At 39.1% G+C, this 14,952-nt stretch overlaps 1 protein-coding gene across 6 annotated transcripts in view; it reads right to left on the bottom strand.

The window, feature by feature from the left end:
• IMPA1 (inositol monophosphatase 1) overlaps window positions 1–14,952 on the bottom strand; it is a 29,405-nt gene that overhangs the window by 13,817 nt on the left and 636 nt on the right. Inside the window, exons 2-7 of one of the 6 annotated variants that reach the window (XM_063709195.1) lie at window positions 11,819–11,905; window positions 9,840–9,926; window positions 8,998–9,131; window positions 7,474–7,578; window positions 4,568–4,613; window positions 2,168–2,276 (exon numbers count right to left, since the gene is read on the bottom strand). In XM_063709195.1, coding sequence (XP_063565265.1) covers window positions 2,168–2,276; window positions 4,568–4,613; window positions 7,474–7,578; window positions 8,998–9,131; window positions 9,840–9,902 — 457 coding nt within the window. In that variant the 5' untranslated portion in view covers window positions 9,903–9,926; window positions 11,819–11,905. Of the gene's footprint in view, window positions 1–2,167; window positions 2,277–4,567; window positions 4,614–7,473; window positions 7,579–8,997; window positions 9,132–9,839; window positions 9,927–11,818; window positions 11,909–14,461; window positions 14,830–14,952 lie in introns of those variants that run through there. The other 5 variants (XM_063709196.1, XM_019032791.4, XM_031013782.3 and 2 more) reach the window with 5 other exon arrangements.

Below are 14,952 nucleotides of genomic sequence, written 5' to 3'. Positions count from 1 at the left end.
ATCACGAGGTCAGGAGTTCGAGACCAGCCTGGCCAACATGGTGAAACCCCATCTCTACTAAAAATACAAAAAATTAGTTGGGCATGGTGGTGCGCACCTGTAATCCCAGCTACTCCGGAGACTGAGGCAGGAGAATAGCTTAAACCCGGGAGGCGGAGGTTGCAGTGATCCGAGATCACGCCACTGCACTCCAGCCTGGGCAACAGAGCAAGACTCTGTCTCGGGAGGAAAAAAAATAAAAGTTACATAATTTAATACTTTGTAAAGTGAAGAATGATTATGCAAAGGAAAAGAGTTGTTTCTATCAAAGCTACCATATTCCTTTAGTCCAAGATTTGTATTTTTTCACATGACGACATCTAGAAAAATAAGAATGCATCCTCCATTTCATGGGGTCTTAGATTTTAATGAAAAGGAAATAGCCTAAAAATCTGCTCTTAAATTAAGTGGTTGAGGGAAAAAAGTATAAAAGTCTAGAAAGATTCCAAACTCAAATTGTTTTGCAAGTACCTCTAAGTTCTTGCTGCACTGAAAGGAATTTCAATGTGCAAACTGTGGAAAATGTTTGGTGTGGTTTATGGAAGAACAGTAACTCAAAACTTCAATAAGCTGTGAGAAAGAAAAAGAAAAGTTTTAATCTGCAGAATGCCAGTACCTTTAAATTATCAAGCCTGAAGAGGCATTTAAAATATACCAGCAGACAGTCTCACTCCCCTGGAGTTAAATAATTACCACTTGAAGCCGCTTGCTACAGGGGGCTCTAGACTCACTGATGCCAAGCAGCCATAAAATGCCATGCACCCTATAATTCAACAGTGTATAGCCAATCACTAAGCAATGTTATTTCTGTAAACAAATGAGAATTCCTGAGTACAACTTTTCTCATCATCCCCTCTCCCAGTGTGTCCCTTTTTCTTTAAAAACCTGAGCCTCTGCTAAGTTCTCTGGAGCACTCTCCAAGGTAATCTAGAAGTGTGTCCTGGGCTGCAGTCCTCAACTTCGGCCCAAATAAACTCTCTACATTAATTTTGCCTGTGCTTCCTTTTTTGAGGCCAACAGATGTAATAGAGAAGAAAGAACTTAAATTGCCATTCAGCTTATAAAATATATATGTCTCATTTTGAGTGATTCCCAGCTTTAATGGGCTTTTTTTTCCCCCATTTACTTTGTAGTAATTGGTCCTGGGGCATCAGATCAGAGGAATTCTATAAAGAATTTTAGAAGCAGTAGATAAAACATAAACCATGAACTCCACAAGGACAGTGTGAAAGGAAAATAAATCTGAGGACCCAAAAAACACTAAGCCAAGGGAAAAGTCAAGCTGGGAACTATGTCAGGCAAACCTGCCTCCCATTTAATTCCTAAATAAGACACCTACAAAGACAAAAGAGCTACATACCTCCCTTACAATTTGCCCACAAGGAAATTCCTTGTGGACCTCAAGATCTTTACCCTGAAACAGTTCTGGCTGAATTTTGCCCTGGCAATGTAGACTGATACCTTATCTTCACAGGTGTGGGAGAGAAAGTCATCCCTCTGCTCAAATGAGACAAATTCATATCTGATTGCTTCATCTGCCCTATTGTTTATGTAAAAATGCAGATTCACTGAGCCAGACTCAATTGTGTATTTAAAGGCTGATTACGGACTTAAAAGAGTATAATCATTTGTCTTTTATCTACCTATAACCTGAACACCGCCCCCTTCCCCACTTCTAGTTGTCCTGCCTTTATGTACATCTTACACATATTGATGTTTCATGACTCCCTAAAATGTATAAAAGGAAGCCGTACCCCAACCACCTCGGGCACATGTCATCAGGACCTCCTGAGGCTGTGTCACGAGTGCATCCTTAACTTCGGCAAAATAAACTTCTAAACTGATTGAGACCTGTCTCAGATATTTTGGGTTCACAATAGGAAGCCAGTCTTAATCATCTTCCTATCTCTATCACAAAATACAATGCTGAGCCTGAAGTGTTTGCTCAATTACATTTCTTTCCCTACTTCCATTCCACATTCAAAGCTGAAGTCAAAAAGAATAAAGAGATAATAAACACAATTTATGAATCAGTTAACACCTGGAGAATTCCATAGGTGAATATTAAAAAACAATAAAATATTGAGCACACAATATGAATAGCATCAAAAATTGGAATTAATCCTACCTTCTTGTTGTGAAACTTGTAGTTTTTGACCATTACAAAAGGCACCTTTTCCTTTTCTGGCAGTGTACATCTTGCCTTCCACACAACTGTACACAACTCCAAATTCTATCTGCAGAGGAAAACAAGTTTCCTTTACCAAACTTAAGTATGTTTCATCCACTTTTTCCTAAGAAAATAACAAGACAATCTGGTATACTGACTAGTAACAATGGACTGAAATGGCTAAACTGTGGGATACTTAAAATGTTAATTTCCAGACTAATCAAGAGAAAGAGGTCACCAGAACTGATATCCTTGACTCTCCTCCCATCCAAGTCCAGATCTAAGAACACCCACCTTACTTCTCTTCCTCCTGCTTCGGAAGACAGGGCTTTCCTATTTTCTAAGTGAACGCTTCTCCGGTGTTAGGACTCCTACCCTCACATACATTCTCTGAAAAACTGCTCCATCAGCTGATTCCCTAGTCTCTTGGATTTTTCTTCTTATACCTTCTCATTAAGTTTCTCTCCTCCTTACAAAACCTTTGAAATGTTATTCTATCCTTTTCCCTTCACTGCCAATGAGTAACTTTGCATCTCCTATTCTCCTCTTAATATATTACAATGTGGCTTCTGCCCTGATCACTCATTCTTCTGAAAGTCCCACAAAGAGAGTATCAACAAACTTTCTTTGTTGCCTCAAATGCCTTGTCTGAAGAATTGCAGTCTGCTGGCTCAAGACTTATTCAATACTTAATTCACTACCTCCATGCTCCCACCATTATTCTCTTAGTTCTACCTCACCTACTAATTCGTTTCAGTTATGATTTTAGAACATTCTTTTCTGCCTCACCCTGAAAAGTTAGGCACCTCAGGCTTTTTTCTTCCTTCTCCCATTGCTTCCATTTCCTTTTTAGCTCTCCATATTCACACAGGTTGGTTTTTTACAGTCCACAAATTCATTTTGGCTCCCATCAACCTCATAATCGGGGGAAGAACCTACGGTTCCAAACCTAGTCTTGCAGAATTTCAAAGACAAAATCATTCATTGCCTGATCACCTCCCATTCCTTCCCCATAAATCTCCTTCAAATTTAATCTCAAAAACACTTTCCAATTTTGGCACTTCCTTGGCTATTCTCACTGCCTCTACTTAGTTCAGAATCACCCACACCCCAGTATAATCTCTACATTGCTAGAATTGTCTGTCACTTTCCACTTCAAAACCTCTACTGGTTCCCAACTACCTTGAAACACAAACTAAATTTTCTTGCATGGACTGGCCACAATGCCTCACAGTAAGGCCAAACTAACCTTTGTCCTGGCCACTTGCAGTGCTTCCCTCTCCATGAACATCTCACCATTCCCCACACGTATAATGGTCTTCAATTTCTCCAAGCTGTTCTTTCTGATTAAAACGCTTTCCTCTTCCCATCACCCCCCTCACCCCCGCCAATCTGGAAACCCCTAGTTTTCTAAGGGCCAACACATGACCAACTTCTAAGACCCCTGCTGTTATGAAGATTTTCCCAACCCACTCTCAGCAGAACTGGTGACATCCTGTGTTCCCATAGTATTTTTTTTCATGGTTCTACCACATATCATCTTTACCTGTTCACACATCTAACTTTGTGCTGAGCTGTTGAGTTCAGTGGCAGGGCCAGCACACAGCCCAGAGCTGATTATATACTGAATGCTCATGTAGCTTCTTCTGGACATTCTCATTAATTAATACAACCCTGGGGCTAAGCTGTCATTTGTCCAATATGTGTTTTATATTCAGAAATGTTATAACTGCTTTTATACATGTTGATCTTACATATCAAAAGTTCCTTGAAGATAGGTAGGTAAAATGTTAGTAACCATCCTTTACTGTTTGACCAACTAAGCAGCCAAACAGCAAGGAAATGCTATAGCTATATGTTTTATTCTGCTAGGCTTTAGATGTAAGTATTTACACATAAGACAACCTGAACTATGTGTAGGTTCCTAAAGAGAGTCTGTATTTTCCAACCATGCTTTGGCCCCTGCTACTTGCTGGTTTCTAAATGTATTTCTTCACTAACACCTACTAAAGCATTCCCAGCTCAAATCTCACCTCTTCCACGAAGCATTTAAGATCACATACCAACTTCTATCCCATCTGACTCTATCACACATATAATGGTTACTAAATACTGAGTTGTATTTCAGTTACTTGTGTGTATTTTCTTCTTACAACTCCTGCTTCTCAGAATACATAAAATTTTATCCAATGCAAATGTATCATGAAAATTTTAACAGTCCTGTAGCTTATATTCAAAATAATGCAGTTATATAATCAAATATACAGACAAACCTGAATTTATTATGAAAACACATTTACTTTTTCTCAGAAAATGAGAGCAAGGCATATAATCAACTACACGTTTAAAAAATCATACCTTTTTATTTACAGCAAAGCCAATTGAAATAGCCACAAAAGGAAATCTTTTTTAAAAAAAAAAGGACAAAATACAAATTAACCAACATAGAACTTTTGTTAATAAAATTAATCTTTTCATAATATAAGTGTTCTTAAAATTTTTCCTATAAAAAGTCTCATCTCCACTCCCCACAAAATCTAAGATGCAAAACAGTTTGTATGGTATACAACCCTTTGTTAATAGGATAAAGTGGAGGTATTATACACACACACCCTCCCCCCCACACACAGGCACACGTTCACACAGGATGCTTCTATAGGCATGAAACATCTCTGAAAGGATTCACGAGAAACTCGTAACAGTGGTCATCTCCAGAGATGGATCCTGGGAAACCAGAAACGGAAGTGTGAAGGGTATTTTGCACTGTGTTTTCTATCTTTTGAAGGTCAAATTCTATGAATATAGTAGCTATGTAAAAATATTTTTTCATGGCCACGCACAGCAGCTCACTCCTCCCAGCACTAATTTAGGAGGCCAAAGCAGGAAGATCACTTGGGCCCAGGAGTTCGAGACCAGCCTGGCTGGGCAACATGGCAAGATCCTGTTTCTACAAAAAAAAAGTCACGAAATTATCTGAGTGTGGCGGTGCACGCCTATAGTCCAAGCTTCCCCGGTAGGCTGAGGCAGAAGGATCCCTTGAGCTCAGAAGGTCAAGGCTGCAATGAGCCGTAGTCATGCCACTGCACGCCAGCCTGGGTGACAGAGATGCTGTCCCCCTTTAAAAAAAAAAGCCAAAATGTAAAAACTTTTAAATCAATTTGGTTAAAAAAGAAAACTGTAAAAACTTTTAAATCGATTTGGTTAAAAAGCATATATTTTAGTGATTTTTTTTTTTTTTTTTTTTTTGGAGATGAAGTTTAGCTCTTGTTGCCCAGGCTGGAGTGCAATGGCACGATCTCAGCCCACTGCAACCTCCACTTCCCGGGTTCAAGTGATTCTCCTGCCTCAGCCTCCCAAGTAGCTGGGATTACAAGCATGTGCCACCATACCCGGCTAATTTTGTATTTTACGTAGAGACGGGGTTTCTCCATGTTGGTCAGGCTGGTCTCGAACTCCCGACCTCAGGTGATCCACCCACCTTGGCCTCCCAAAGTGCTGGGATTACAGGCATGAGCCACCGCGCCTGGCCTGTGATGTTTTTTTCCTATGTCCTACACCGTGATAAACACAAATACTGCACTGGACAAAATAAATGGCTGTTACTTGTCTCTACTCCAACAGCAAACTTTAGGCTTGGCCTCTGAAAAGTATACTTTGAGCCAAAATTTTTCCATAGCTGCATGACAGTCTGAACACAGGTTGTAACTGCTGACTCACAAGAGAATTAAGATCAAGGAAATAGACAAGATCAACATTCAACTATTGAAGCTAAAGCTGTTGAAAATAAAAACTTTTAAATATGTAAGAAAGTTTTTATTTTAACAAAAATAAGATACTATACACACTGTATTGTACTGTCTTCTCTTCTGTGAAAATGTATTAGCATCTTTCCACATTTAAAAGATATAACATTCTATCACATATAGATTCTAAACCTTAGCTTTGTAGATTTCAAGGATTGTATATATAGTACAGATGTGTACGACTACATGGGAACTTCAAATATGACATCTATATGTAATCCCACCAGAAGCGGCTACTAATTTTAACTCTCATGGGCAATTCCATCAGGCTTTCTTCTAGTAATATCATATACCTACTCTGTGTCGGCACTATACTAAGTTCTTACATTAATGTACTACTCATAGAGTTGAGTTACAATTCTATGAGGCAAGTGCTATTAATATGGCCTTTTTATAAATGTTTTTTTAACATTGTGGCCTAGAAAAGTTAACTAACTTGCCTAAGGTGAAAAAGCCAGTAAAAAAGCACCAGAATGCACGTCTATTCATCCTAACACCCATGCAATTTTTTTTTTTTTTGCCGGCCCCAGCCCCAGCCCCATCCCCATCCCCGTCACCCTAAGGGCTGAGGAGAGGGGCCTCCTCTGCACTTTTTAACCCTGTTTTTTCTCCTGGACTGAACTCATTCTATATCGACAGCACTCCCCAAGAGTGACTTCATTAGTTTTACTAAAATACAATCTTTTTAACATAGTCAGTTTATAATTTTTTTAATTTATTTTTATTTTTTGAAAACATATCTTTGGCCAGGTGCAGTGTGGTTCATGCCTGTAATCCCAGCACTTTGGGAGGCTGAGGCAGGCGGATCACCTGAGTTCAGGAGTTCAAGACCAGCCTGGCCAACATGGTGAAACCCCGCCTCTACTAAAAATACAAAAATTAGTCGGGTGTGGTGGCAGGTGCCTGTAACCCCACCTACTTGGGAGGCTGAGGCAGAAGAATCGCTTGAACCCGGGAGGTGGAGGTTGCAGTGAGCCAAGACTGCGCCATTGCATCTCAGCCTGGCCAACAAGAGGGAAACTCCATCTTAAAAAAAAAAAACATATTTTTACATAGTTACTACTAATAGATACATATTAGTAGATCCATATAGATCTATGGTACGTGCCACTCAAAGAATAGAAAACGGCATGCAGTGCAAAGTGCCCTTCCCACTCTCAAAGCAGCAATGTTGTTTGCTTCCCTTTTTAGATAGCGCCAATAGTGGGAAAAAGAATGGTGAACGGGGCACTTGGCACCACAGGACAAGATCACATTAGTATTTCTTTACCTCCTCCATATCTGATAAGTCTGCATAATACATTTTGCTCCACTTTTACATTTTATATATACTTTATTAGAATAAAGAAGCATAAACAAAGTATACAATTTTCTAAAGTGTACATGTTCCTAAACAGAGTATCTATAGGTCAATCCAGTTAATATGCAAAGAGTAATTATATTAGACATTTTAAAACATACCTATGTACAAAGTTAGTTGTTCCATCAATAGGGTCAATGATCCATGTGGGGTTGTCGGTTAAGATACTTTTTTCCCCAGCTGCCACAGATTCCTCACCAATGAAACTAAAAGCCAAGTAGGACAAACTCTTAATCTTTACACTGATTTCAACAATTTCCAAATCATAACATTTCCTTAGCTACACAGAGTACTATAAAACATAGCAGGCGAGGTGTGGAGGTTCACGCCTGTAATCCCAGCACTTTGGGAGGCCAGGGAGGGCGGATCACCTGAGTCAGGAGTTCAAGACCAGCCTGGCCAACGTGGTGAAACCCCATCTCTATTAAAAATATAAAAATTAGCTGGGCATGGTGGCAGGCACCTGTAATCCCAGCAACTTGGAAGGCTGAGGCAGGAGAATGGCTTTAGCCTGGTAGGCGGAGGTTGCAGTGAGCCGAGATCGCGCCACTGCACTCCAGCCTGGGTAACTGAGAGAGACTGTCTCAGGAAAAAAAAAAAAAAAAGGTAGCAAAAGTCTGTACCCTACACTTTTCTATTGTTGCTTCTTCTTCCTTCAGGTAAAGACTGATAAATGTAAGGAAGCTTTAATTTATTTCCCCATGAATAAAGCGATGTGAAAAATTTCAAAATTCAAATTATAAGATGTTATACTAGGGTAAGGTGTGTGCACACACACATTTGCGGCAGATAAGAAATCATTAAGGAAATGTAATGATTTTAAAAATAGGGGCCAGGTGTGGTGGCTCAGGTCTGTAATCCTAACACTATGGGAGGCTGAGGCGGGCGGACCATGAGGTCGGGAGTTCAACACCAGCCTGACCAACATGGTGAAACCCCGTCTCTATTAAAAATACAAAAATAAGCCAGGCGTGGTGGCATGCACCTCTAATCCCAGCTACTCAGGAGGCTGAGGCAGGAGAATCACTTGAACCTGGGAGGTGGAGGTTGCAGTGAGGCGAGATCATGCCACTGCACTCCAGCCTGCCTGACAGAGCGTGTCTCTGTCTTAAAAAAAAAAAAAAAAAGGCACTCTCTAATACTCTCCATCCTTCAAGAGGTGGAGCCTAATATCCCTTCCTTGAGCGTGAGCTATGCAGATACTTGTTTCTAACCAATAAAGCGTAAGTGACAGTATACAAAACTTTGGAGACTAGTTCACAAAATGCCCCTCTAATTTGCATCTGGTTCACTCTGTTTCTCCCTTCCTGTGCCACCTGCTCTGGACTAGGAGATGTCAGCTTCCATGTCGTGAGCTACTCTGTGAAGAGGCTACATGGTAAGGAACTGAGAGAAGCTACCAGCAGACAACTCCCCCAGGAACTGACATCTGCCAACAATCACGTGAGTGAATGGATCCTTCAGTTCCAGTCCAACCTTCAGTTGACTGCAGCCTTGACCAACACTTTGACTGTAACTTCATGGAAGACCTTGGCAAGAACCGTGTAGTCAAGCTACTCTCACATGCAGAACCCCAAGAAATGGTGAGATAATAAACATTTCTTATACACAGTAAATAAAAATACCTGTGAGATGGATACTTTTCCTTTATGGAAGAGATAAGCATTTTTTCAACTTTTTGGTCCGTAGCAGTTACCAAATCAACTGGAGAACTTTTCAGCATAACATTCATTTCATTTTTTATAGCTTCACAAACTACCTAAAAAGAAGTTTTGGTAAGCAAATAGAAAAGGCATAATTTTAAACAAAAAGATAAAATACATAAATGGTTTAAGACATTCAATCTGTCTTAAATAATATTCTTTAAAGACATTCTTAAAAATGTCTTACAAATATATCTATAAAATAAGCCTTTAATAGTTACGTCTTTCTAAAAACGAAAATTATATAATCTTACATCTTATTTTAGATTCACAACTGTCATCACAGAAAATTCGATCATATAAAATTAGGGTATACACTCTATTTAAAGTATTTAGTAAAATGAAAATAAATGTAGATTGATCAAAGTGTATATTTTATTTAACAAGGCAGGCTGGGTATGGTGGTTCACGCACGTAATCCCAGCACTTTGGGAGGCCAAGGTGGTCCAGGAATTCAAGACCAGCCTAGACAACACAGCGAGACCCTCATCTCCACACAAAAATTAAAAAAATGAAAAGTAGCTGGACATGGTGGCTCATGCCTGCTATAGTCCCAGCTACTCAGGAGGCTGAAGTGGGAGGATTACTTGAGCCCAGCCTGGGAAGTTGAGGCTGGAGTGAGCCACGATCCTGCCACTACCTTCCAGCTTGGGTGACAAGCAAGACCGTTTCAAAAAAAGAAACCAAAACGAAACAAACAAAACAAGGCAACAACACAGTATACCCACCAATCACATTATAATTGACAAAATCTTAGCTCATACCTCTCCAGCTTGTCTTGCTAGAGTTACTGCATAATCCATGCATTCCTGCCAAGGATCAGCCATCTTCTGAAAATATCTGACAAATATCTGTACAAAGTAGTTATAACTGTCTTAGAAGTCTTAATTATAGAATAGTTAGTTCACAAAAATGTCTTAATTAGAAACAGACTGTCATTTCAGATTCACCCCCTGCCCTAGAGTTTTTCCCAAGATTTATGCCTATACCCAGTAAAAAACATTTCTCACCTAAATTACCTAATTTCTATATCAAATTATTTTCATAAAGACTATTCTATGAAATTGCTTCCCAGTGTGTCTGTACCATATTACATTTTTTTAAAAAACCAAAACATTCGTTTGGAGAATAGATAAGAAACACAAGAAATACTTTAAAAGTTAGGATAATATTTTGGAGGAGAATACAGTGAAAACGAGAAAGAACACTGGGAATACTGAAATAAAAGAAGCTTGAAGGGAAGCAGCAAAAAGTACTTGAAAAAATTATGTGTAAAGATGAAGAACTTAAGGTTCAGAGATGAGAAATAATTTGCCCAAAATTACAGACAAATGACACAGAACTTGAATTCAATTCTGATTTTAAAGTCCATTTTTCTTTCTATTATAACATTCTGAGAAAAGAAAATTCCAGGACCAAAAAAAATAAGAAAAAAGCAAATTTATTTCCCTGAGTTTCAGAGAGGGGAAAAAAAACCCAACACATATTTGTGTTCCAAACTGTCCAGCTTTCCACTGACTTCTGAAGACTAAAATAACTCACCACTGGCTTGATCACACTCTGAAGTCTGTACCTAGCACAGTAAAGCTTTTTAAGCTGTCAGACTAAAAACTGTGGCACCATTTATAAAACAACCCTAATTTTGTCTCCTTTCCAATAGAAAATAATAGACACAGAGTTATATCTTGAAGACTATTCAGAAACTCCTATCTTGGGGCCCACATTATAGGAAAGAGGACAGGAGTGGAAAGGAGGGCAAAAGACCCACACGCTAAATTTCTTCCTGATGCTTTTTCTTCCTGATAAAAGCATTTTTTAAAATTTTGTTTTAAAGGAAGCCACTCTGTGAGTCATATAAGCAACTCCTTCAAGCTCTTCAAGAATTGTTTCCAAACTTTTTTTTTCACTCTTACTCCCATTCTGCTCCACTAGTCTTAACAGAACTAGATGTTCTCAAGCTGTACCTGCTTTCCTGCCAGAAACAGCTCAAGCCACTCACACCCCCGCCTTCTAACAGCACTAATGTAACTCTACAAATTCTTCAGGACCCATTTCAAAAGCTACTTCTAGGGATTCTGCACCCAGAAGTCACTATGTCCTTCACCCTTCAATAGATGTTTACTGAATACCTATTGTATGCTATACACTGCACCATGGGGAGGAAAATCAGGTCCTGTTCACACTTTCTAGGAGGGGACTCAATATCAACCAAAAACTAAAGACTACATGCAAAATAACAACTGGAATAATAAAAGTTAAGGAGGAGAAATGCAATGAGAAGCATCTAACAGGGGAGATTTCACCTGGACTTAGGCATCAGATCAGGTTTCCCTGAAGACAAGATTAAACCAAGATGAGAAGAACAAGTGAACAGGCATGAACTCAATCAACTGCAGGATGCCTGATACATGAAGACTAACTGAACAGCCTAAGTGTGACAGCTCAGATTAAGGGAAACAGGAGAGATAAAGCTGGTGAGGCAGTGGGGATCATCCTCTACAGGGGGGCCTTAGGGATAAGACACTGATTGAAGAGGCTTCAGGAATCACTTCATTGTGGCTACTGAACAGAAGGGTAGAAAGTGGGTGTTGGTAGAGGGTCAGCAGATTTACATTCAGGATGCAGTAGTGGGAGGATACCTGATGATTGGCTGAAACCTGGGAGGGAAGTTTTGCTGGTAGAGAAGTTAAGAGAGTCAGAGATACCTGTTTTGAGGGAATCTAACAGATTGGCTACAGAGTACCTGTAGGGACAGGAAGAGTTCAGATTTCCTCTGAATCTGGATGTCCAGATTTCCCACTCTGGCAACTGTATGGATAATGGTCACAGTCTACTGAAACAGGGAGCAACAAAAAAAGAGTCAAGTTTGGGATATAGGTAGGAGTTTGAGAGATCAGGAGTTTAATTAGCGGAAGATGAGAGGCCTCTGTAAAATCAAAAGATGTCAGTTATGCAGCTGAATCATGGATCCTGAGCTCACAGGAGAGGTATGGCCTCCATGTAGAAACATGTAAGTTACTTGAGTAGACAGCAACTGAGGTCCTGAGTCTGGATATCACTGGATAGGCATGATTGACAACTGTGTAGAAATGTGATCCCACAAAATCAGTATGATCCAAATGGAACAGACTGACTGTGGAAACCCAGCAAGGACTGTCTGTTCGGATTCATCTTGGCCTCTCTGTCCAGCATTCCTTTCTCCTGTATATGGGGCAAGACCCCTTGTGAAATGGAGGTCTTACGATCTACAATCAGACAAGCTAGGTCAGAGAATTTCTTCATGGCTAGTTCTAAGACAGAAAGATGGGCCAAGATTCCTGTCAAGGGCTATGGGAGTTATGAGCCAGGAATGGTGGATGCAAACCATATATATATATACACACACACACACATACACATATATATATAATATAGTAAATACACTTTATATACTATATATTTAGATACTATGTATCGTATATATACCCTACATAGTATACGCAGATACTATGTACACCCTACATAGTATACGCAGGTACTATGTACACCCTACGTAGTATACGCAGGTACTATGTACACCCTACGTAGTATACGCAGGTACTATGTACACCCTACGTAGTATACGCAGGTACTATGTACACCCTACGTAGTATACGCAGGTACTATGTACACCCTACGTAGTATACGCAGGTACTATGTACATCCTACGTAGTATACGCAGGTACTATGTACACCCTACGTAGTATACGCAGGTACTATGTACACCCTACGTAGTATACGCAGGTACTATGTACACCCTACGTAGTATACGCAGGTACTATGTACACCCTACGTAGTATACGCAGGTACTATGTACACCCTACGTAGTATACGCAGGTACTATGTACACCCTACGTAGTATACGCAGGTACTATGTACACCCTACGTAGTATACGCAGGTACTATGTACACCCTACGTAGTATACGCAGGTACTATGTACACCCTACGTAGTATACGCAGGTACTATGTACACCCTACGTAGTATACGCAGGTACTATGTACACCCTACGTAGTATACGCAGGTACTATGTACACCCTACGTAGTATACGCAGGTACTATGTACACCCTACGTAGTATACGCAGGTACTATGTACACCCTACGTAGTATACGCAGGTACTATGTACACCCTACGTAGTATACGCAGGTACTATGTACACCCTACGTAGTATACGCAGGTACTATGTACACCCTACGTAGTATACGCAGGTACTATGTACACCCTACGTAGTATACGCAGGTACTATGTACACCCTACGTAGTATACGCAGGTACTATGTACACCCTACGTAGTATACGCAGGTACTATGTACACCCTACGTAGTATACGTAGGTACTATGTAGAGTATATATACTCTACATAGTATATTTAGATACTATGTAGAGTATATATACTCTACATAGTATATTTAGATATACTCTGCATGGTATATATACTCTACATAGTATATCTAGATACTATGCATGGTATATATACTATACATAGTATATCTAGATACTATGTATGGTATATATACTATACATAGTATATTTAGATACTATGCATGGTATATATACTATACATAGTATATTTAGATACTATACATAGTATATTTATATACTTATGTATAGTATATATATACTATATATAGTATATATAGTATATTTATATATGTATAGTATATATAGTATATTTATATATGTATAGTATATATACTATGTATAGTATATATACTATACATAGTATATTTATATACTATGTATAGTATATATACTATACATAGTATATATACTATACATAAGTATATTTATATACTATACATATTTATATGCTATACATAATTATATTTATATACTATACATAAGTATATTTATATACTATATGTAAGTATATATACGTAAGTATATTTATGTACTATATATAGGTATATACACCTAAGTATATTTATGTACTATATATAAGTATATATACCTAAGTATATTTATGTACTATATATAAGTATATATACCTAAGTATATTTATGTGCTATATATAAGTATATATACCTAAGTATATTTATGTACTATATATAAGTATATATACCTAAGTATATATACTTAAGTATATATACCTAAGTATATATACTTAAGTATATTTATGTACTATATATAAGTATATATACATAAGTATATTTATGTACTATATATAAGTATATATACATAAGTATATTTATGTACTATATATAAGTATATATACTATACATAAGTATATTTATGTACTATATATAAAGTATATAAGTACATTTTATATATATTTTTATATATAGTTATATATAATACATGAAGTTATATATATATATATATAAATCACAGTACATTTATTGATGGGCAGGGTCCGTAGTTTACTCACTTTCATTTTCCCAAAGCCATAAACACCTGAACTGTTTCCTGCTGTTTCTGTCCTGGTCACAGCCTTCCAGCGTGGGAGCCAGGCCACCTTCCTTTTTGCCACCTGTCCCAGCACCGCGACTGCGGACAGCACAGGACCTGGGCGCTGCCCCATCACTTAGAGTGACTACCTGGGCCTGGGGATGCACCAAGTTTCTAGGAGCTTTTCGGAGTTGGGGACATAAAAAGGGGCAATTACTCCACAGAAGCCGCCACAGAGGTTAAGTGAGGTCGCGTGAGCGAACCGCTACTCCAATGCCGGAACTGTTCCCGGTTGCCCAGGGCAGCTCCGGATAACGCGGCAGGCAGGGATCACCCAGAGGCGGCCTCCGCCCTAGGCGCCGACCGCGCACCGCGCACCGCGCTCGCGCCCGCCCCTGAGGAGGGAAGGGGCCTCCCTGGAAACCCGCAGCGCCCGCTGAACCCGGAGGGTGCGGTGAGGAAAATAACGGT

The sequence above is a fragment of the Gorilla gorilla genome, chromosome 7, assembly GCF_029281585.2.
Source record: "Gorilla gorilla gorilla isolate KB3781 chromosome 7, NHGRI_mGorGor1-v2.1_pri, whole genome shotgun sequence".
Taxonomy (NCBI): Eukaryota; Metazoa; Chordata; class Mammalia; order Primates; family Hominidae; genus Gorilla; species Gorilla gorilla.
Note: the sequence above shows the minus strand (reverse complement) of the source record. Positions and strands in the feature narration are given on the sequence as shown.